The 23,451-nt window shown below is 44.0% G+C and overlaps 1 protein-coding gene and 1 long non-coding RNA gene across 3 annotated transcripts in view; one reads left to right on the top strand and one right to left on the bottom strand.

The window, feature by feature from the left end:
• Window positions 1-23,451, bottom strand: part of PLXNC1 (plexin C1) — a 158,538-nt gene that overhangs the window by 3,712 nt on the left and 131,375 nt on the right. For both annotated transcript variants that reach the window (XM_034934236.3, XM_057299503.2), the window contains exons 23-29: window positions 21,595-21,698; window positions 9,449-9,503; window positions 6,765-6,796; window positions 6,562-6,669; window positions 5,191-5,354; window positions 2,913-3,060; window positions 69-209 (exon numbers count right to left, since the gene is read on the bottom strand). In XM_034934236.3, coding sequence (XP_034790127.1) covers window positions 69-209; window positions 2,913-3,060; window positions 5,191-5,354; window positions 6,562-6,669; window positions 6,765-6,796; window positions 9,449-9,503; window positions 21,595-21,698 — 752 coding nt within the window. The remainder of the gene's footprint in view (window positions 1-68; window positions 210-2,912; window positions 3,061-5,190; window positions 5,355-6,561; window positions 6,670-6,764; window positions 6,797-9,448; window positions 9,504-21,594; window positions 21,699-23,451) is intronic.
• LOC134728493 (uncharacterized) lies at window positions 205-11,914 on the top strand. Its single transcript, XR_010108941.1, has 2 exons — window positions 205-412; window positions 11,125-11,914. It is a non-coding gene; the product is annotated as an uncharacterized LOC134728493 (long non-coding RNA).

Genomic DNA, 23,451 nt, shown 5'->3' with positions numbered 1-23,451 from the left:
CTTGTTGAGAGATTCTGAAATGACGTAAAGTAACCAAATATAAGCTTATTTCTGCTTTCTAATGATACCTTAGATTCCTGAGTTAAAAATTCTTCCATTTCTGAGGATGACAATGGAGGCAAATCCCTGATTGCTTTGTAATAAGATTTTACTTCTTCTTTGTAGGTTGGGATATCCTTGGCATAGAGAAGCTTATTAGTTGGTGCTTCCTGGAAAAAAAAAAAAAGCAACCATCACCAAAAGACCAAAAGAGTAAAAAAAAAAAAAAAAAAAAAAAGATGGAGGAATTTATAATATTCCAATGTAGCTGAACCCCCACCACCAACCAGTTTTACCTCTTGCTAACAAGGCTTCATGCAGTAGGCCTTAAATGTTGTTGACTGAATGACTGACTGCTATCTAGATAGTTCTGGTGAGTCACTGTTATTTTCAGGCAGATTAAATGCTAATATATTCTGCCTTCCTCTCATAAAAGAACTAAAATTATTATTTTTGCATGATTTTGAGTTACGGTAACAATGGAACTTATTTCAATCATAGTTCATTACTAATGGTTGTAAAAAGCCTGAATTAAAACATTTGCTCTCATCCTCACCCACCAGTGAATTTGGCATTTATAAAAGACTTGATTGTAGGTCTGATTGAGCCCTTTATATAACCATGAAACTGGTAAGTAATTGGCAGTGGCAGATTTTCCAGCTTGTCCCTTTTATTTCATTAGATTATAAACATCATCCAGTTTCTTCAGGGAAGCACATGGTCATTAGTATTGGTGGCTCTGATGTGTGATTTTGCAGAGGTTCTCTGGCAATTTGAATGATTCTACGTAATTATAACAGTGATATTTAAAAATTAAATATGATTTTATTTTTAAAAATCATTATTTTTCACAAAACTTTAAAAAATTCTACTCAGGGAAGATAGGTAAGTTAATGATAGGGCTAATGTCCCAGCCCATGAGGCTGAATCAATGGCTTGATGAATCATTCTGAAGGATGCCTAGAGACTGAGATATTATTGAGATTTTCTCATTTGTCAAATTTAAGTGGAACCCAGAAATCATGCTATCATTCATTCATTCAATAAACATTATTAAGCACTGGAGCAGGCATTGAGAGTACAATGATAAAGACTAGTGGCTGCCCTTGAGAAGCTTACAATCTAGTTGCAAAGACAGATTTATGAAGTGCTTACTATGATACAAAGAATTAGCAGCAGGAGTTGACAGAAAGAGTTAGACAAATCAGAAATCATAATTCTGCTACTTTGTGTGGTTTCAGGCAAGACTTGTAACCTCCCAGAACATCAATTTTCTCATCTATAAAATGAGGGTAATAATAACTACCTTATTTGGTACTTGTGAGAATTAAGTGAAGTGTGTCAAGAACATAATTCATAAACAACTGTTTTTAGTGTGAATAAACATTTAAGTGCCTTTCAGTGTGCTGCATGCTAAGATGAACTTTATTACTCAAATGAAGAAAGTGCTGTAGGAAATACATTGGGGAAAGTTCACAAAGTAGGCATATGTAGACTGATCTGAGTCTCCTACAGTTTCTGGTCCTCATTAGGAAATCATATTTGTCGAATGAATAAAATGTTTATGATGAATGAATGGGTAGGATTTTACTAGACAGAGGGATTGTGAGACAGGAAAGATGAGCAAAGGGGTGTGAGAACAAGTTCATGGTGTGAACTTGGGAAAAGTAAAAGCTGTAGCACAGTGGGTATGTGGGGTGTGCAAGAAAATAACGAGGCCAGCAAAGAGGGCTGAAGCCCATCAGGAAGCACTATGTGGCACTGTGAAGACTTTAGCTGGTAGGTAATGGGAAATAGTTGCAATTTTTAAGAAGCAGACTGACATCATCAGATTTATGTTTTAGAAAGATTACCTGAGAGACAGTGAAAAGGAAAAGTTTAGAAGGAAAGGTGGACAGCAGGGGCAAGGACACCAATTAGGAAGCAGTTATCCCAGTAGGGACGGGATGAAGGGATAAGGCTAAGTGATAAGGCTAAGGAAGGAGGAGGGAGGGACAGACATTTGAGACAGAAGTGAGTGGTAACCAATAATTTGGGGATAGAGGTTGGAAGGAAGAGGAGTCAAAGATAACGTTGAGGATTCTACCTTGAGAGACTAGGCAATGCTAGGGAAGACAAAAGTAAAAACAGGTTTGTTTTGCAGAAATACTGCTGATAAAGAGTTTAGATTATGACTGGGAGTCTGAGGCACCTGTGGAACATCAGTCTCCATTCATTCCAGGTACTCTTAAAGTCCTGCCCAAGAACTCCTCCTCAGTGTTCAAAGATCCATTAGGCACAGATATTGCTCAGTTTAGTATATTTTGGAGCGCCCAAATAAGACCAAAACATCTCTTTCGAAGTTTGCTCTGATTTTTGTCTTTCTTTGAGTTCTTGGGACTATTGATCAGCAAAGAAAACCATAGGAAAACAGTACTTATGCTTTGATTAGAAACTGACAAACTGGTATTGTTAGAAATCTTGGGCAAGATTTTGTGTCCCATAAGCAATGTGTTATATTCAAATAGGCATTTTATGTATATTCAAATAGAATTGATTTAGGCAAATTTCAATAGTTGCATATTTTGGGTTAATAGTTTATCAGTGTCCATAGAATATTTTTCTAGGAAACAAAACGTATACTTTGTGATAAAGTTTTTCACAGGCAGAATTCTGCAGTTGGGTGGGGCTAATTATTTTGTTTTTCACTTTAAAAAATTAGATTAAAAATAATGAGACAGATTTTAAATAACAGCAAATTGACAGTGGCCCTTGCTATCTCTTTTTAGCTGGTGTAGTTTAGACCAATTGTTTATTATTTGAATGCTTATCAGAAAGACAAGTATGTCAAACTCATAAGACTACATACAAGAAATACTCAAGCTGGGCCTTACCTTCCCTAGTTGCTGCTCTGTGAGAGAAAATGCATCCATGAATGCCTGGGCAATCACTGACAAACAGCCGTCTATATGTGGTGTCTTCTTAATGTCAAAGACAAACTGAGGGTTCTTCAGGATGTTTACCCAGAAGCGAAGAGGAAGGCTGTTCAAAGAGAGAATAATCTCTTTTCAAATAGGGCCATTCATGAAGCCAATGGTCTGTTTATCACAGTTTGTAAACGGGTGTTTTTGTCCTTGTTATTGAAGTATACAACTCTGCTTAGCCAAACATACCAAGCAACAGACAGAAGCGTCACTTGGAGAGAAGAAGAAAGGGTTAACTGGCAGAGCTACTGTAAAAGAAGGATAGAGGAGGGTAAGTTTGAAAGTGGCCATGGGCAAGAATTTTCTCCAGATAGCTCTTGATTATAATCTCTCTCACCTGGATTATTTCCCATCTCCTGACAGTTTGTTCTCACATAACACAGTCATGTCTCAGCAGTCCTCTCAACACAGAATCAGACCATGTCTCTCCTCTGCTCCAACCCTCTGAGGCTCTCCATCTCCCTCTGGGTAACACCCTGCATGACCTGGCCCTCCTATCCCACTGCTCCTCACCGCGCTTATTCCAACTCTCCTGTTCTCCTTGCTGTTCTTCATGTGGGCCAAGCAAGCACGTGCCTCACAACTTGTGCTCTTGGCGTCTGTCTGCCTGAAACTTTCTTGCCTCAGGTAGTCTCATGGTTTATGCCCTCTCCTCTTTCAAGACTTGGTTCAAGTGTCACCATCTCTGTGAGGCCTTCTCAGATCACCTAGTCCTGACACATACTAGCCTCCTTTCCTACTTTCTCCACTGCACTCATCATCTGCTAATGTACTACTGTTTGCATATTGCATTTAGTGTCTGTCCCCAACTATTAGAATGGGACCTGGACTTTCATCTGTTTTGTTACTATATCTCCAGCAACTAACTGCTTGGCCCATAGTAGGTACTCAAATACCCGAACATGAACTTGGGACTGGTTCAAAGTCCTTCCATTATCTCCTTTTCAACTCTGGCCTAGCTCATTACCTCCCCCATATGCTGCTAGGTCTCCCAACAGCTCTACTGTCCTGGCTGCTGCCCCTGCTCAGATGCCATAATCTTCAAAGTGGAATGGTGGCCCTCAGCTCCCAGTCTTGATGTGGGAGTGGCAGGGACTGGAGATAAGAGGCTAGAACAGGCCAGGGGCAGTGGCTCACACCTGTAATCTCACTACTTTGGTAGGCTGAAGCAGGAGGATGGCTTGAGTCCAGGAGTTTGAGACCAGCCTGGGCAGTGTAGTGAGACCTCATCTCACAAAAAGTTTTAAAAGTTAGCTGAGTGCGGTGGCATGCTCGTGTAATTCCAGCTACTTGGGAAGCTGAGGTGGGAGAATTGCTTGAGCCCAGTAGGCAGAGGTTGCAGTGAACCGAGATCCCACCACTGCACTGCAGCGTGGGCAACAAGAGTGAGACCCTGTCTCAAAAAAAAGAGGCTAGAACACAGGAAGAGAAGGGAGCAAGCCAGCGTAGAGAATTGGGATAGGCCTGGATTAAATGGGAGATTAGACCTAGAGCTCTGGAACTTCAGCTTTTGATACTCATTTAAAGTGACCTGGCTGCCCTCAGTGCCTGGAAAGCCTTGAGCTTGCACTGAGAAGTTCTACTTCATCATAACTCTGAGTCTTATCCAGCCCATGCACACAGCATTTCAAAGAGAGCTCATGAGCTACATTTCTTTACTGAGGAGGCAAAATTTGGATGCCTTGCCTGTCCTTAAGGTAAAATATTAAAATATAAAACAAAACACAAACTTTTGGCTAATTCTCATAGTATCTGAGTACTGCACTTGATAAAAAATTTCTGTACAGAATCAGAGTATAGACAGCTTGGAGACTGCAAAGTAACTGATTAGGAACAAAAAATGGTTTATCATAAAATTTTCTCTAATGCAAAAATGATATAAAACCACAAATGTTAATTTCTCATTCTTTACTGGTCAACTTAAATTTCTTTTAACATTCTAGACAAAGTATCATGCACCAAAGATAACAGTTTATCTTCAAGAACAGGATTCTTGGCATAGGAATGGTTTCCTTTATTGTTTAAAAATAGTAACAGAATAAGAAACTACTTTGACATGATAGCTTACCAAGCCCAAAGATTCTGATATAGAGATAAATGAATCCTTCTATAACTATCTATGTCTTTCTTTTAGTTAATATTCTGTCCCAGATTCTTGAAAACAGTCACTAATCACCTACATTCCCACCTGTTTGTTTTCCAAATATGTACGACGTCAGGATCTGTGATTTTTTTGTTTTCAGCCTGGGCGTCCAAAAAGTCAAAAAAGTATTTTATAGCAAATGGAGCTCTGCTGTTGGGTAAACTCCAAATGCTTCTAAAAAGTTTTTCAAGCACAGAATGAATTGCCACCTGAAAGATAGACAACATCAGATTTGGGAGATTAAAAACTGTGGTAGTGGTTTTGAAAACATAATAGCAAAAGCAAATCCACATTCAGAGAAAATAATGTTCAAAACAGGGAAAAACAAACTGAAGAGAAAAATGTAAAATTGTCAAATGTGGCCAGTGCTCACAGTATAGGTCAAAAGTCTTGAAAATCCATGCCCAGGTTTAGATTTGGTTCATAAGCTTCTTGCTGATAACATTGTTTAGTCAACTGGGAGGATATCAGAAATCTCTAGCAGTTGAAATGTCAGTTGTAGGGCTGTTTACATAAACCAGGAAGCCACGGATATTTGGCTTTTATTAGTTATGTTCAGCCTGGAAAAGCTCAAGTGATGCTGCTCTGTTCCCAGAATTTTTCCTGTTGCATATATTTCTATCATAAAGTTTTATTGTGTACTTTCCAAAGCATTTGAGTATTTCACAAAAGCCAAATAGGCTGGGCTCTATGGGACAGCTGAGAAAATCAAGAGGCTTGGGCTGTCCTCTGCCCACTAAACAAATCTCCTAAGCTCTAAGCAGATTCTTTGTTATAATCTGAAGAAGCATGCCCATCAAGTTCCTGGGGCCCAGTGTAGATCATAGCATTTATAGTGCTCATCATTCCAGAGGGGGAGGAAAAAAAAGATCACCACAGACTTCTGTTAATTCCACTAAAAGCCAGATAAAGTAAAATTTGCTCTCGGTTTGGTATTCCACCGGCTTTCACATCTGACACTTTTATGTGTGAGCAGAATTCTTAATTTTAAAATGAAAAACAAAAATTAAGATTTACTAGGTTTATAGTCATTGACCCTTCCCATCCCCTTCATTTTATTTGCAATTCAAAAAGGGAGTTTTATTGCTCATCTATAATAACAAGTAAACAAAAAGGAATAATTATGCTGTCAACCTAAAAAATAACAATAATAGTGAAATGGTGGAGAAAGAGACTGGGAACAATACTAAATCCCTGACTGAAGATACTACAGTACAAATCTGTAAAGTGCTGTTATCTTTGTAGTGTATAAAAAGAAGAGGAACTGGGTAGGAAGTGTTTACAATTTAAACTTTCATTTTGCTTTGCTAGAAGGCACAAGGGATTTGTAACATTTTCACACTTCAGTGGAAATTAAGTCAAACATATCATACACCCCTAGGTAGCCATAAAGTGCTCCCAGAACAGTAAGTGTACCTTGGTCGACAGCAGCTTTGTCAGATACATTTCTTTTACTTTGAACTTGTGCTTCCCTCGATGTCTCTTTCCTTGCACATCTTGGAATGCTTCCGAATCTGGTAAAATCTGAAGGGAAGACAGCAGAAGCGTTACCCAAGGAGACCACTCTTGCTACAGAAGGCATGCAATTCAGTGGTGAGCACAAGAAAGCCTGAACTCACCAAATGGCAGTGGTCATCCGAGTATTCCACATCTGAACGCCAGAGAAAGAGGGAGAGAAAGCAGTCCATTAAAAAAAGCAACCATGGGCTAATCGGCCTTCTCTTAAAAGGCCCCATTTGTGCTGTATACTGAAGTTACTTGAGCTTTTTGACTTGAGCTCTCCATAGCTACATTTTTCCCCCTGCTGCATCTTAAGATCTTAAGAACAGCGTGAAGATGGGACGGGTGAGGGATTGGAGGAGGAAGTAGATTCCCTAGTGATCTCTGATCTCTTGCTGGTAGGAGAGGCTCAAGCCTCATTCATTTAACAAATGTACCTAGAACACCTCCTATGTGCCAGGGACTACTGGGCATATAGCAGTGAATAAGACCTAGTTCTCACCCTGATGGAATTTGCATTCTGGCCAATGAGAGACATCAAACTTCTAAGTACACAATTATTATAACTGTGATAAAGGTTACGAAGGAGAATTATATGCTAAAGAATTAACAAGAGACCAAATCTAGTCCAGGAGTTTTTGAGGAAGGGATGTTTGAGCTGAATCTAATGAAGAGATAGAGTCAGCTAGGCAAATTGCAGGAAGGTCCAAAGGTAGGAAGGGCTGACCCTTTCTAGGATCTCAAAGGACAATGAGGTGGTGCTCATAGAGCAAGTCAAGAGTAGCGCAGAGTGAGGAAATGTGGCTGTAAAGGGTAAGGGAGTGGTAAATGGAGGGAAGAGAGGAAGTAAGGCATTTGGTTTGTTTGTTTTAAAGTTGAGAGAGGCTCAGTGGCTCACATCTGTAATCCCAGCACTTTGGGAAGCCAAGGCAGGAGGACTGCCTGAGTCCAGATTTCAAGACCAGCCTGGACAATGTAGCGAGACCTCATTTCTACAAAAAATTTTAAAAAGTATCTGAGCATGGTAGCACACTCCTGTAATCCCAGCTACTTGGGAGGCTGAGGTGGGAGGATCATTTGAGCCCAGCAGGTTGAGGCTTCAGTGAGCCATGATTGTACCACTGCACTCCAGCCTGGGCGACAGCGAGACACTGTCTTAAAAATAAAGATGAGAGAGACTAGCACATCTTGAAATGCTAATGGAAAATGGGGAGTAGATGGAGAGGAAAAGAAAGTACAGGTGAGAAAAGAGATTACTGGTGGTGTAAGGATACCAAGAAGGTTGGAAAGGATGGTGGACCCAAAGCACAGGTGAGAGACTGGCCTTGAATGGAAGAAGGTCAGCCTACAAGCATCAAGGAAGAAGGCAGGTGCAGGTAGGTTGGTAGGTTTGGTACTGGCTGTTGAGGGACTTCTGATTAGTTTTCTCTGTAAAGAGTGCAGGGTGAAGTCATCTGCTGAGAGGAGAGCTGTGTGGGTCAAAGCTTTGAGGAGAGAAGGCAGACATTATGGACAACACAGAGTTGAATTGTCCAGAGGAACCCAATGAGAGCAGGCTGTGTGGAGGGCCCTGGTCAAGTTGGGTACCATGAACTTATAGTGACCCCCTGTGTGCCATTATGTGCCTTTCTTCTGTGGCTCCCTAGCTGTAGGGTCAGGAAAGGATAATCGTTGGGTTCATCCAGCGTTGGGATTTTGACAGAGGGGCTGATGATAGGACAGAGGTACAGGAGGTTTAGAGTATTAGCAGGGTGTAAGATGGTGGCTCTCAGTTGCAGTGAATGGAAACTAGCAGCAGTGTTGACGGACTGGAGGGCCCACGAAGAGATCCAAACCTAAGATTCTACTATTCAATCCCCAAATAATAGGCTCTTCAAAAGGCCCAATCTTTGAAACCTAAAAACCACGCTCTTCCACTTTTCAACACAAAGACACCATCCCCCTTAAGCTGGAATGATAGCAACTCTGCAAGATGGCTTCACCACAGCCCCATGTAGTGATGGAAGGTGGGTTTCCCCAAAGGAGTCCTACCCAATTATCCTGTCTGTATAATCAAGAACCCCACATTCCCTGTTTGCACTGGCCAGATGCTCCCTGCTCCTTCTAATAGTGAATCCAGAAGTCAGGAAGCCCTACCTCTGGCTGTGTGTGTGAAAGGAGCCTGTTTGGGAGGAGCTCAGAACCTTTCCAAGGGCTGAGAGCTGATTGTCTTGACTGGGGTATAATTTCTCTGGAGACAAACCTGGAACAGGAATTTCCTGCCCCAGGGCTATCAGGGAAGCAGAAGATCACTTTAGAGACCAGCCTATTGACTTTCCCATAAAAGTTCCCCCTTCAGTTTGTCTCTCTCCAATTTCTGGGAATTTTGCAAGTGCTATCACAGGAGACTTGGACCTTCTAAGTGGATTATCTTGTTTGTTCAGCGCTTGCTGCGGGGCTCTGTGATGATTGTCTGTACTCTTCCCTCTCAGTTTGCCAGGGGGATCTCCTCTGTTAGCCCCCATCCTTCTAAAGGGTTGAAAAAAAGCTATGAGATTCTGCCCTGAGTTTAGGGCTATAAAGAGGCAGTCACTTCCTCAGTGCTGGGCAGTCCAGGCCAACCACCATCTATAGTTTCCTTTCCTTCTTGCAGGGATCACATTCTTAGGACTGGAAAGAGATCAAAATGACTTTTCTCAACTTTCAGAGAATTACATAGCAAAAACTCAATCTCACCTTTGTGACAATACAGCTGAGAGAGGCAAAAAGCAATACTTTATGAAGCTGGGTGAGAACAAAAGGTTAACAATATTATATTGGTTACCTGAAGTAAAATTTGCTATCTTCTTAAAGACTTTTATAGTGGATCCATTTGATATCTGAAACCAAAGATAAAAGATATATGAGTTTTCAAAATTTAATGGATTTCTCAACTTCACCCAGGAATTAGATGGCTGGATGGATCTTACATGCTGTCACTTATTAAATCAAATATTTATCAAGAATTACTATGTTCTGGGCACTGTGCTGGAGGCTGGGACTAAATGACAAGCAAGACAGTGTCTCTGTCCTCAACGGGCTCATGGTCCTGTGGAGGAGGCTGATGAGGCCATGGGAGGCAGTGGGGTAGTACGCAGAAGGTGGAGGCCAGGACCCTGTGGGACAGATGGGAGGTGGGCCAGCCCTGGAAGAGGGGAAGACTGAGCTGTGTTAGGACATTCCCCCCAATTCGCAGAGGTCAGGCAAGACCTAGGCCAGTTTCATTTTTTGAGGTTAAAAAATTGTTACTTGCTATGGACTGAATGTTTGTGTCTCCTCCAGATTCCTATGCTTAAATCCTAATCCCAGTGTGATGGTATTAGGAGGTAGGGCCTTTGGGAGGTGACTAAGTCATGAGGTGGGAGCCCTCATGATGGGAATAGTGCCCTTATAAGAAGAGACACCAGGGCCGGGCGTGGTGCCTCACTCCTGCGATCCCAGCACTTTGGGAGGAAGAAGAGGAGGATCACTTGAGTCCAGGAGTTTTGAGACCAGCCTGGGCAACATAGGGAGATCCCTCTGTATAAAAAAAATTTTTTTTAATTATCTGGGTACATTGGTGCACACCTGTAGTCCCAGCTACCTGGGAGGCTGAGGTGAGAGGATCACTTGAGCCCAGACATCCAAGGCTGCAGTGAGCCCTGACTGTACCACTCTACTCCAGCCTGGGCGACAGAGTGAGACCTTGTCTCTAAACAGAGGAGGAAAAGGAAGAGACAGCAGAGCTTGCTGGTCCCCTCTGCTTTCCACTACACAAGGATACAAGAGGACGGCTCTCAGCAAACCAGGAGGAGGGTCCTCACCGAGCTACTAGTACTTTGCCCAGACAGTGAACTTCCAGTCTCTGGAACTATAAGGAACAAATGTTTAAGCCACCCAGTCAATGGTATTCTGTTATAGCAGCCCTAACTGACTATGACACTACTCTATTAAGAAATGCTGAAACGGGTTTTCAGAAATTGTGGTATATAAAGTTGGTATCTACCCTATGACAGAGCCATTTCACATGTAGGTCCTTATTCCACAGAAATAAGTATAAATCCTGATAGGGAGCGATTTGTAATTGTCCCATACTGGAAACAACTCAAACATCCATCATCAGAATGAATAATTTGGGGCATATTTATACAACAGTTTATAAAACAATGAAAATGAGCAAACTACTGTTACACGCCACATGGGTAAATCTTACAATCATAATGTTGAGCAGAAGAAGCTCGACAGAAAAGAAAGTATACTGACTGATTCCATTTACATAGAGCTTGAAAAAAAAAAAAAGCCCAAACAGTCAAAACTATCATGTTAGATATTTGGAGAAGAGAGCAGCGGTAGTGATTAGGAAAGGCCAGGAGAGGGCTTCTATTTTTTGACATGGGTGGTAGTTTCAGGATATGCTCACTTGATGATAATTCATCCAGCAGTACGCTTATAATTTATTTGTTTTTCTGTCGGTATATACAGGTTGAGCATCCCTAATCCGAAAATTCAAAATGCTCCAAAATCTGAAACTTTGTGGGTGCTAACGTGGTGCCACAAGTGGAAAATTCCGCACCTGAACTCATGATAGCATGAATGACAGTCAAAACCCAATAAAAACTTTGATTTGTGCACAAATTATATAAAATTACCTTCAGGCTCTGTGTATAAGGTGTATATGAAACATAAATAAATTCTGTGTTTAAACATGGGTCCTGTCACTAAAATATTTCATTATGTGTATGCAAATATTCTAGAATCCAAGCAAATTCCAAAATCTGAAATACTTGTGGTTCCAAGCATTTTGGATAAGGGATATTCAACCTGTGACATTTTTTCAAAAGCTTGTAAAATCACAAAATTTGCATATACTTTTTAATAAAAGCTTTGAAATGTAAGCATAATGTGGGACATGCTTAACTTTTGCTAATATTAAGTGTGCAGCTCAATGACTATTCACATTAAATATATACTGGCATAACCACCACCTTTATCAAGATATAAAATATTGCAAGGTCCTGAAAAGTGCTCCCATTGTCCCTTCCGAGACAATGACCACCCCATCTTCATCCAGAGGTAATTACTTTTCTGTCTTCCATCACCATTTATGAATTTTGCCTGTTCTTGGGTATCATATAAATAGAATCATACAGTATGTACTTTGTCTAGATTTTGAGGGTCAGTATAAGGTCTGTGACATGTATTCATGTTGCAACTACAAGTAGTTCATTATTACTATGTGTTAGTTCATGTAGTATGAATATACTACCAAAAATTGCCATACAATAAAAGGAAAGAATTACCGATACATGCTACAGCATGGATGAACTGCAAAAACACACGAAGAAGCTAGTCACAAAAGACCACATATTGTATGGTCCTATTGATATGAAGTGTCTATAAAGATGGGAGCAGTAGACACGAGGGACTCCAAAAGCGGGGATGGGTCTGGGACAAGGGCTGAAAAAGTTCCTATTGGGTACTACGTTCACTGGGTGATGGGATCAATAGAAACCCACACCTCAGCATCATGCAGTATACCCTTGTAGCAAATCTGCACATGTACCCACGAATCTAAAAAGAATATACGAAATGTCCAAAATGGGCAAATTTATATAGACAGATCGTAGATTACTAGTTGGCTAAAGCAGGGGTGGGGGAAATAAGGAGTGACTGTTAATGAATTCAAGGTTTCTTCGGGAGGTATGAAAATGTTCTAAAATTAGATTGTGGCAATGGTTGCTCAATTCTATAAGTATACCTAAAATCACTGTATTGTATACTTTAAACGAATTAGCTTTATGGTAATATGAATTATATTTTGGCTGGACACAGTGGTTCATGACTGTAATCCCAGCTCTTTGGGAAGCCAAGGCAGTAGGATTGCTTGATCCTAGGAGTTCAAGACCAGCCTGGGGAACTCAGATCCCCATCTCTCCTCAAAACAAACAAACAAAAAAGCACTGAGCATTGTGGCACATGCCTGTAGTCCCAGCTGAGGCAGGAGGATGGCTTGAGCATGGAAGGTCAAGGGTGCAGTGAGCCACGATTGTGCCACTGCACTCCAGCCTGGGCAACAGAGCAAGACCCTGTCTCAAAAATTATGCTTCAATAGAACTGATAAGAATTGCCACAGATTTTAAATGTATACATTTGACAAAGGAAGGCCTCTGTATATATTGCCTCTTTTGGAGTTAAAATCAAGCGTTCTCACCTAAGACCTTTTGGTACCATGGAAACCAGGGTCAAGTGGCCCTACAGTGCCCCTCCCCCACACCCTGATGGGCACTCGCAAATCCCCAAGCAAGGAAGTGCCCTTCGGGCAAAGGGGGACAAAGATGCCAAGATGCTGGGGGCAGGCCTGGCTCTGTGGGAGGAGGGGCTCATTCACAAAATTACAAGACAAAGGGGTGGCAAGAAGGAGGCAGGTCAGAGATCCACAAATCTCCTTCATTCTGGAACTGTTTCTGGAGGACTGACCTGTCACTTCTGAACCTTATCAGCTAAGTGACTTTTCCCTCCATTCTGAAGCTCCAAAGCTATTCTCAATTCTAATATTAATTTGGACCTTGCCTTCCCAGTTTGGAAAGAGTGGAAACCTAGAATTTCTCTTCTGGCCTGCTGCACATTGGTTATCAGAATGTACTAGCCCACCTAGCAAGCACCAAAGGATTAAAACCTAATCTCCTTCAGGTTACACCCACAGGGAGGAACACAGAGCAAGAGCCAGCCCTCAAGAGGTCCTCAAACACAGCTGTCCAGCCGGCCGCTAAGTTTAGGCCAGAGGCCTCCAACTGCTGGTGTGCATGATATCTTGGTGGTGGGGTGGGGGCAGCACTGGGCAGGGGCCTGCTGGGGCCATCAGGCCTCCGCAAAGTGACTCCAGCAGGGATTCTTAACTCTTACTGAGCTCTTCGACTCTGCTCCTATTACCGAGCATCCTCTCCTTTTCCCCTTGAGCTATTCATTGTTTGCTGGCTGATTTTTCAATTCTCCTCCATATTTGATGCAATTAAAGTAAATGCTCTGTGCAGGCACCCCCTTAGCAATACTCAGACACCGAGTTTATGAGAAGCTTTGAACATAGTTACAAAATTCCTCCCCACGAAGAGCTGGATATGCTCTGTTTCTAAGCCAATAAATATCTTTTTATAAAAGGAAGCTGATGATTCATTCTGGGTAATTGTCAAAAAATGAATCCCAAATGTCTCCCATTGAGTGTTGAGCCAATACTTCACTACTGTCAGACGCTTTGTTTTGCCAAAAGCGAGCACCCTTACTCTATAATCACAAATACCGCGGATGGGCCTTCTGATAAGGAGCGCTGCCAAAAGTTCAAATGTCTCCTCAAGAGCTGGCAACAGCCCGCTGCTAGTGCTGTGCTCAGGCATTAAGATAGCATAGACACAGCTTGTACCAAGGAAATTTTACTCTGAAATTATCTCCCAAGAGCAAGTGTAGAAACATTTTATTAGTGGATGAGTTGTGTGTGTGTGTGTGTGTGAGCGCGTATGTGTGAGTGCATTTCTAACTTTCACAGCTGCTCTAGAGCTGGAACATTTCCCCCATGTGACACTTTAACACGATTATAAAGACAGAAAAATAGTTTATTTACAGATGTTTGTGGGGGAAAGGTTTCCGTTTTCTTTTTAGCACAAGTCAGCTGCTGCTGAGGTAAGGACAGAAATGCCTTTTTGAAAAGTGCCCTGGAATGCAGAGTGTTAAAAAGATGATGCCGTTTGTTCCATCTGAGGAGCTCCAAATGCTCTTCTAAGAGTGACTCATTAATCGTCCCCTAGTCCTGTGAGGCAGGGAGCGTCCTCTGGGCCCCTACTTTAGGGATGAAAACCAAATTAAATCAAAGAAAGATTAATGTCACTAGATGGATCTGCAGCAGGATTGTTTCTCCAGCCCAGAGCAGAACTGGTACGCACGGCAATTTCAAATTAAATTCCTTCCAGTCTCACAGGGTTCTAGGATTCGATGTGACAACGAGCGATTCCCCTCCAATCATCAATGGAGGGGAATTGGGGCCACCCCACGTTAGAAGTGGCAGAGATGACTGTAGACTTTCCCATCATTAGAATGAGAAGTTGTAATCACTCAGGGAGAAAAAGACCCATATCAACAACTTTAAGTCATTTCTAAAATAAACAGGAGCTACACATCCTCCAAACCACTTGCAAGTGAAGGTAAGATTTCTTTATAAGATACCATGTTTATGGCATAGCTTAGAGAGAATTCCATGAAAAGAGATTTTCTAGAAATGTAAGGTTGAACTTATGTTTAACCTTATGAAACTACCACTTTTGTAGGTAAAAATGGTCACCTATTGACAATTTCATATGGCTCCACCTAAGAGAAATGCTGGCATTGTAGCTATAAATTTTATGAAAAATTATGAATATGTTCTGAATATTGTGATAATTTAAAGAAAAAAACCTGAAAACATGGGAATCAAATCACTACACAGAAACTCTGATTGAAATCTCTCATTCCTGAAATCACCTTTTCTGCTGAAACAATATTATGTGAAAACAGAATTCTATTCCACATGCTGTCCCAGCAGCCACGTGCCAATATTGCTCTCCCTCCGTCAGTATCGTCTTCTCCCTCAGCTCTTCTCACTGATGCCCCAAGGCTGGAAACTGATGAAAACAAAATCTTGTTTCTCAGGGCTTGAGGGATAACCCCTTGCTTCAGCACAGGGGTTCACCAGTGCATTGGAAGGGGCCGTCAGAACGTCCTCCACAGGCTGGTCAAATCACACAGAAGGTTCTGGACATCCAGGGGAGGGCTTACAGGATGCTGGAAACCAGAGAAAATGCCACAGGGCTTCTGCTTCTCTCTTGTTTACTTGAAATTAACCTCCAGGCCACTAGCCAGCTCCTTCTGCGGCCTATTAGTGATAGCCCTGAGACTGACTTCCTCCTGAGGGAGTTGGGCCACCAAGAATGTGTGGGAAACTGCGAAGACCTGAACACTTAAGACTCAAGAGTGATCCAGTTGGGTTGGAGTTGTCAGAGCCCAGATGCCTGAGAGAGGCCCCCTTTGGATGAAGGTAACTGTCATCTTCACAGACTGCTGGCCAAAAAGAGGGTTAAAGTAGAAGTAGGGAAGCATTTTGATAAACTCACAGACACGAGATTCGCCCTGGGATTTTAAGAGAAGTTACCCTTTATGAATTTGACATCAGAGAATGTAACTACCAGGATTTCTCCTCAATCAGGCCCAGCTCTCTAGCCAGGCTGCCTCGGAGGTTAGGAGCATGGGCTGAAAGCCTGGATCTGGGGGAAGGTATCCCTCAGGCCCTGCGCAGAGCCACAGTCTCTAGAGTGCTTATTTTGTCTGCTTTCAAGCCTTGAGGCATCAGTGAAGGAACTCTGTGACTCTGGCCAAGTTTCTTAGCCTCCCTGGGCCTCAGAATGGGGCTGATAGTATTCACCTCGTGGAGCGGTAAAGACGACGGAAAGAGCTGCCGTTGGTCAAAGCCCTAGAACAGCACCCAGTACACAAGAAGCATTATACGTGTTTGTTAAATGAATATCTAAAGACATTCACACTGCAACAGACCTTTAGCGATTGTCCAGTCCCTTTTAGTGTCACAGATGATGGACTTGACCAGAAGCATTGCTGACCTTACTTAACAGACCCTTTGGGACATTCCTATGAGCTTTAAATATCTTTTGAATTACAAATTTGTTAGCAGTGACCACTTCTGCATTAGTACACATCTGTTAATGAAAGCGGTTAAACAACATTTCTGCCTCTCAAAACCTTGCAGCTCAGAACTCGAAGTGTAATCTTTAGAGAAAATTTCCTGCCCAACACCTGTCCTGCACACTCGCCACTACTCCATAGCAGGGTGCGGGTGCAATAACTCGGCCCAGCCAAAGGTCACAGCAGGGTGCGAGTGAGAGGAAGAAGGCTGGACCCCAGAGAAACCACCCTGCCACAGTCCTAGGGGACGAGCGTGCCCCACTCCCTGAACATGCAGGTGCACATGCCCCAGACCCTGTTGGCACCAGAGCAAAGCACAGTCCCCTTCATAGTGAACGCACACAGAATGACATCCAGTTAAGGAAGCACGCCGGGAGGGTTTAATTATAGGGGAGAAAGACTCCTCTGGCTTCATATGTAAAGACACGCTTAACCCTTTGTCTGCACAGGACAGAATGACACTGGAACAGAAAGGCACCCTCCTCTGTGTTCATCAGATGGAAAATGGGAGTAAGGAAAGCACCTGCCTCCCAGGGTTTTTGTGGACATTAATTGAACTAATGCATGTGAGCAGTGCCAGGCACTGGCTGCCATGGTTATCGTCATGGAAAGCAATTCCCCGGTGCTGGGGGTTGCCAAGGGTGTCAGCCAGTAGGTGACAGGGCCCTGCCAGCAATGTGGGGCTCTGGGGGCTGCATCTAGTCCATGAGATGCTATATTTTTCTCATGCCCTCAAATCCCCTCTAGAAACCTGTTCTTCAAATGTGCTGAGAGTAAATCATTCAGAGGAGACCAGCTACACTCTGTTTGCCCTAAGGACAGACAAGGAAAGAAGAAACAGGCTGGCTCTCCAACAGCAGGGACTTTGTTTAGATAGTAGGAGGAACTGGCCGTCACTACAGATTAACTTTAAAACCTAACTAATATGGACTAATTGGAGGGAGGTGAGTCTGATTCACTTAAAACTCTGAATTAGGCCCTATTTTTAAATGAATTTTTTTTTTTTTTTTTTTGCTTTTAAGCACATACAGTGACTCAAACTAGGGTGCTTTAGTAAATGAATAAGAGTGATAATTAGCATCTTGTCTCTTTGGAGGGAAATGCTAGCGCTCAAGAGAAAATTTTTTCTTTAACAAAAGGGTAAAAGCAAACTTCAGCCCAGCCCTGTCAAATTACTCCCAAATTTTGAGTCTGCGGAGGCGCTGCTTAATCAAGTATAGATGTAGGTGGCTGAGGGTGGTGGGGGATGATTTTCTCCAAGCAGCCTTTAAAAAACAGGGCTTTTGAGATGGTCCAGGCATAGAGAACATGGAGCCCAATGACCTCCCGTTTCCTTCAGGCTCTCTGGTTTATTTGCCTTATGGCTTAGCTTTTTAAACATAAGGAGAATCCTTTAAGCCTTCATGTCCTAGGCTTGTCATTTATTACCACCATGCAGCAACACTGGGGTATGAGGCCAATAAATCATTTGGACGGGAAGTGACTACAGGCCGGATTAATTTCATTATCATCCTTAAGCAGATAGGTGTCTAGCACGGCCGATGTCTGCAGTGAAGACTGATGTTCTATCTCTCCCGACAGGCCTTCACCTTGCCTTGCAGACAGCTGTGGTGGTTCTTCATTCTCCCTGCTGGAGAGACTTGCCCTGCCTCCTCCTATTAATGGCAGTGGGTAGCCCCATCCCCTGCCTCTGCGGCCCACCCCACGCCCCACAGTGGCCAAGGGATGCTGAGAAGCCTGGCAGGGGAGGCACAGCTGAGCAAGATAAGAACTCCAGTCAACAGCACCAGAGGAGGGCCTTGGAGTCTGTGTCCCCTCCTAACTCATCAAGACAAGCCTGCCACCCAGACACAGGGAGAGGTGCTGGCTTGCAGGTCTAGAACCCTGAACTGATGCCATGATAAGCACTTCCACCCAGCAGGGCAGCATCTCTGACTCCGATCTCCTCCTGGCCATTACCTTCCCTCTGGGGCCGTGTTTTTCCAAATACAGCCAAAGATGCCCCTTATTCCTGAGCCCAAGAATGCACACTTTTAGAAAACTCCCTGGGGATTTTTACAAACTCCAAAAGCTAAGAACGACTGCTCTTGGCAAGATGATTCCAGGGTTGGCAAGTCTGAGCTATAGGAGAGTGAGCACGGGGCAAGTTGCTAGCCTGCGGCTTTCTCTGCTAACTCCCTACAGCAATGCCACAGGGGCAGCACCTCAGTCATCACCCAACGCAACCACTTCCAAACTGGGTGACCCACTCAGCCAAAAAGCCCAAGGATGGGTGTTCTCTGTCCCTGGCCATTGTCTAAGAAGCTCTGCTCGGGAACAGTCTCACTTCTTCCTGGGCAAGGGGAGAATCTGGCAGAGTCCTAGGTCCTTCCTGGTGCAGACCTGTCACCCTGGGACTGTACAGCCATGAAAAACAGGGGGTGCCTACCCTCCTGGTGTGCTGGGAAGCTGCTCCTCCTCCTGTCTTCTCCATCTCTAGGAAAGCACCTGCCTCCAGGCATCTGCACAGTCATCCCCAACTGATATCTTTGACCCCACCCTCATCCTACTATCCCTCCCATCCACGTGACTTGTGGTGTCCTCCTCCTGAGCATCTGATTCCATTTGTGTGTCTCTGTGTCTGTCCAGAGCCACTGCATTATTGCTGGACAGCACCAATCCTCACCAGAAATCCACAGCTTCTAATGGGGCTATTTCCAGGTTTGCACCCCTTCTATCTGCATCTCACACACAGCCCCACTCATTTTCTGAAATACTAACCTCCCTGCTTCAGGACCTCCCATGGCTTCCCACTGTTCTTGGGATAAGACTCAGAACTCCTGAAGAGGCTGCCCCCATCTGTGTGATCTGCATCTTCCCTGCTTGCCTCCCTACCCCTACATCTTGTAAGAGGCCACAGCATGGACTGGTTCAGCCACAGACCCTACAGCCAACTATCCAGGTCCGAATCTGGCCCTGCCACTGACTAGCTGTTACCAGACCTCCCAGAGCCTCATCGTACCCATCTATAAAGTGGGGTTAATAATAGTACCTATCTCGTAGGACTGCTATAGGATAGAATGGGGCGAAATACTGAAATCGCCATTGCAAAACTATAACAGTGAAAGACATCTGAAAGGTGAACAGTGAAAAACATCTGAAACACACCTTTCAGATGCCTTTCACTGTTAGAAGACGGTGAAGCAGATGTGTTAGAAGACAGTGAAGAGATCTGACCTAACCAACTCCATCTTGCTTCTAACCTCCAAGCTGCTCTTGCTCATTTCTGGATGTAGACTGAACTAACTTTGGGAGGAACTTACAGTTTAAAACAAAGACAACAACAGCCCTTTCCCAAAACCACCTTCTTGCCTGGGGACTAGATTGCCTTCATAGGACTAACAAATTAGCCACAAGATTGGGATTGTGGTTTAGGAATCAGGCAGCTGGAGGCTACAAGATTCTGACTCTCCCCAAATTGCTCCTGGGGATAAAATCACTATTGTAAAACCTAAGACCAGTGCTTGAGATATTTTGCAGACCCTGCTTTTTTTTTTTTTTTTTTTTTCCCCTGACATGGAGTCTTGGCTCTGTCGCACAGGCTGGAGTGCCATGGCACCATCTCAGCTCACTGCAACCTCCGCCTCCCGGGTTCAAGCAATTCTCCTGCCTCAGCCTCCCAAGTAGCTGGGATTACAGATGTGCACCACCATGCCCGGCTAATTTTTTGTATTTTTAGAGACGGCGTTTTACCGTGTTGGCCAGGCTGGTGTTGAACTCCTGACTTCAGGTGATCCACCCACCTCAGCCTCCCAAAGTGCTGGGATTACAGGCGTGAGCCACCACGCCTGGCCCAGACCCTGCTCTTGATGGATCAGCTGGTACCACCCAGATCAATAAACTGGCTCATCTGATCTTGTGGCCCCCCCACCCCAGGAACTGACTCAGTGCAAGAAGACAGCTTTGACTCCCTGTGATTTCATCTCTGACCTGACCAATCAGCACTCCTGGCTCACTGGCTTCCCCCAACCCACCAAGTTGTCCTTAAAAACTCTGATCCCTGAACGCTCAGGGAGACTGATTTGAGTAATAATAAAACTCCCGTCTCCCGTACAGCCAAATTACTTTATCTCAATTCCTGTCTTGATAAATCAGCTCTGTCTAGGCAATGGGGAAGGTGAACCTGTTGGGCAGTTACATTACAGGGACATGCTGGAAATAGTACCTGGTGTGGTGTAAGTACTTCATAAGCACTGACTATAATCAGCTGTCACTGCCCTCCTTCCCCCTCTCCATTGCCCCTCTCAAGTTTTGACTAGTCTAACACGCATGCTCTCCCTTCCCTGCTGGATGTGCCTGCACCCTAGCCCAGTCTGGCTAAATTCTCATTGTTTAGCTCTCAGCTCAGTCATAACCTCCTCCAGGAAGCCTCTTGGATTCTCCAAGCCACACAGCACTATTACACGCAAGGTGTTGACTCTACTTGTCTCTCCGTCCTTTTTTGCACCCCTTCCCCAGGGCTGCAGGCTCTGTGAGGGCAGGGACCTGGTCTTTGCTCCTCTCCCATGCAGCCCCAGCTCTTATCAGAGTGGATATTCAACAAAGATTCAGATAATACTGCTAAACAAGTGAACCCCAGTATCCCAGTGTGTTCAGGAACCTTCCCTGCCTCCTCTGTCTTGTTATGTGCAGGTTTCTCTGGCACTCAGATCTCTGAGAAGTCACGTGCACCCCTCACCGCCCTCGGCACTCACCCAGTATGTGGGTTAAGAGGCCAAAGGAAGTATCGCTCAATATTGCAAACAAACAGGAAATTTAGAACTTCTTCAGGAAGCAAGGACCTACACAAAAGGTTACAAGGTCTACTGTGAATGTTGTGGAGGGAGGCGAGGCTTGGGACTTCCAGGGCTTTGTTTAGCATCAGCACGCTTGTCACCCAGTGAAGGCTAAAGGATAACTCTTCTCTGGCTTTCCTAGACTTTTTTCCTAGGTTCTTTTCTGCTGAACCTCAGGGTGGAGAGAGTTCAGGAGATAGAAAATCATAGCCTTCTGAGAAGGGAATACGTGACAAGTACACTGTGAGAGCCCTTCATGGGCTTGTCTGCACAAGCAACGAAAGAAAACTTCAGCCCCAGACACGATCGATCTGCAAGTCATTCCAGGAAATGGGTGGGAGTCCTGGATGTTTTAAAAGAATGTCCATGGGACTAGGATTGGGGATGAGGAAGGAGACACGGGGTCAAGTCTTGCTCTTACCTCATAGTGGCCAATGGTGTTTAGCTTGGTGATTCCATCTTCAAGAATCACAGAGGAACTGTCGATGTCCAGAAGTTCTTTCTGTCGTGTGCCCACTTGAAGCTCTGAAAAAGAGCATTTTGTTCCTTTTTAGAGAGTTTTAAAATGCTACCACTTTACTTTCACAAATTTATGGATAACTAAAACTTGAATAAAGTGGTAAATCTTTGTTTGAAGGTGTAGAGATATCAGCCAGACTGGTAGCCTGAATTCTGAGTTCTGTTTTATTTTGTTGGTTTGTTTAGGGCTCTGATGTTTCAAACCACTTTTTCCCTGATAAGCCTGCAAGTAAAGCCACTGAAGACAAAAGAATGCATTCTATGAGGGACGACTAAGCTCTTCAACAAAAATTCCAGAAGCAAATTTGTATATGCTCACACTTGTGTGCCCATGTTCACAAAGAGAGGCATGATATGAACCATCTCTGTAGGCTCCTGTTCGGGGTGGAGGGGGAGGCATCAGTGTGCGAAGGTCCCAGCACCACAGGGTGCAGACTCTCTGGCCAAGGCTGCTAACCTATGCCTAGGTCAGCATGTGGCGCACAAATGTGATTTTTCTTTTTTTGGAACCTGCATGGTGTTTAATTATTATTTTAGTGTCAACTCAGTGCCAACATTTAAAGATTAAAAGATTGCACATAGGCTGGACATAGGAGCTCAGACCTATAATCCCAATACTTTGGGAGGCTGAGGCAGGGGGATTACTTGAGGCTAGGAGTTCAAGACCAGCCTGGGCAACATAGTGAGACTGTCTCTATAAAAATTTTTTAAAAAGTTTTTAAGTTGCATATAAAAAACTGGATATCTGATTTCTTAAAAAAAAAAAAAAAATCGAACAGTCTAGTAATACAATCTGCAGTCCACATGGCAACCACTGAAGCAAATGGCACTGTCCCCTTGGATGGCGAGTCCCTTCCCATTAAGTGAAGCTCCACTGCTTTCTGTAGTCCCAGGCGGCTGACACCCCTTATGTATTTTCTGCCCCTTTGGGCATCTGAGTTTTTGAGTCTCTGCTGTAAGAGCTCCAAGCATAGCTGCTTCTGGTGTTGGATTTCTTTTTTTTGGTTTTGTTTTTTTTTTGGAGACAGGGTCTCCCTCCATTGCCCAGGCTGGAGTACAGTGGCGCAATCTGGGCTCACTGCAACCTCTGCCTCCCGGGTTCAAGCGATTCTTCCGCCTCAGCCTCCCAAGTAGCCGGGACCACAGGTGTGCACCACCATGCCTGGCTAATTTTTGTATTTGTAGTAGAGACGGGGTTTCACCATGTTGGCCAGGCTGGTCTCGAACTCCTGACTTCAGGTGATCCACCAGCCTTGACCTCTCAAAGTGCTGGGATTACAGGCGTGAGCCACCACGTCCAGCCTGGTGTTGGATTTCAGTACAGTTGATGGCTGGTTTCTGGAGGTAGTCTGGAAAATCAGCAGGCACACAGAAGCCTGACACAGCTGATAGGCTGTGTCCCCAGGCCCCCTGCTTGCTCTGCTCCTTGACTTCCTACTTTAGGAGGCAAGGGACACCCAAACTCAGGAAAAGAGTAAGGATGCTACTACCTGCTCATCAGTGGCAGGACCAAGACTGTCGGGCGGGGTATGCCCATGTCCTTTGTAGTGACAGCCACACATTTGCAAGATGTATGCTCAGAGCAAGGAAGCTGGGGGTCTGGGGTCAGGGTCATGGTGTCCTGGCTGGGGCTTCCCCTTTGATCCTGTATCTAACCAAATGAGCTAAAATGGTCCTCAAGCGACTCAACGGTCACCCAAGGAAGGAAGCAGAAGAGGGGTGCCTTAGCAGCCCTGCTTTCTTTAAAGCCACATCACCA

Source organism: Pan paniscus, chromosome 10 (genome assembly GCF_029289425.2).
Source record: "Pan paniscus chromosome 10, NHGRI_mPanPan1-v2.0_pri, whole genome shotgun sequence".
In the NCBI taxonomy this organism is placed as follows: Eukaryota; Metazoa; Chordata; class Mammalia; order Primates; family Hominidae; genus Pan; species Pan paniscus.
The sequence above is the reverse complement of the archived record's forward strand: the minus strand, read 5'-3'. Positions and strand labels throughout refer to the sequence as shown.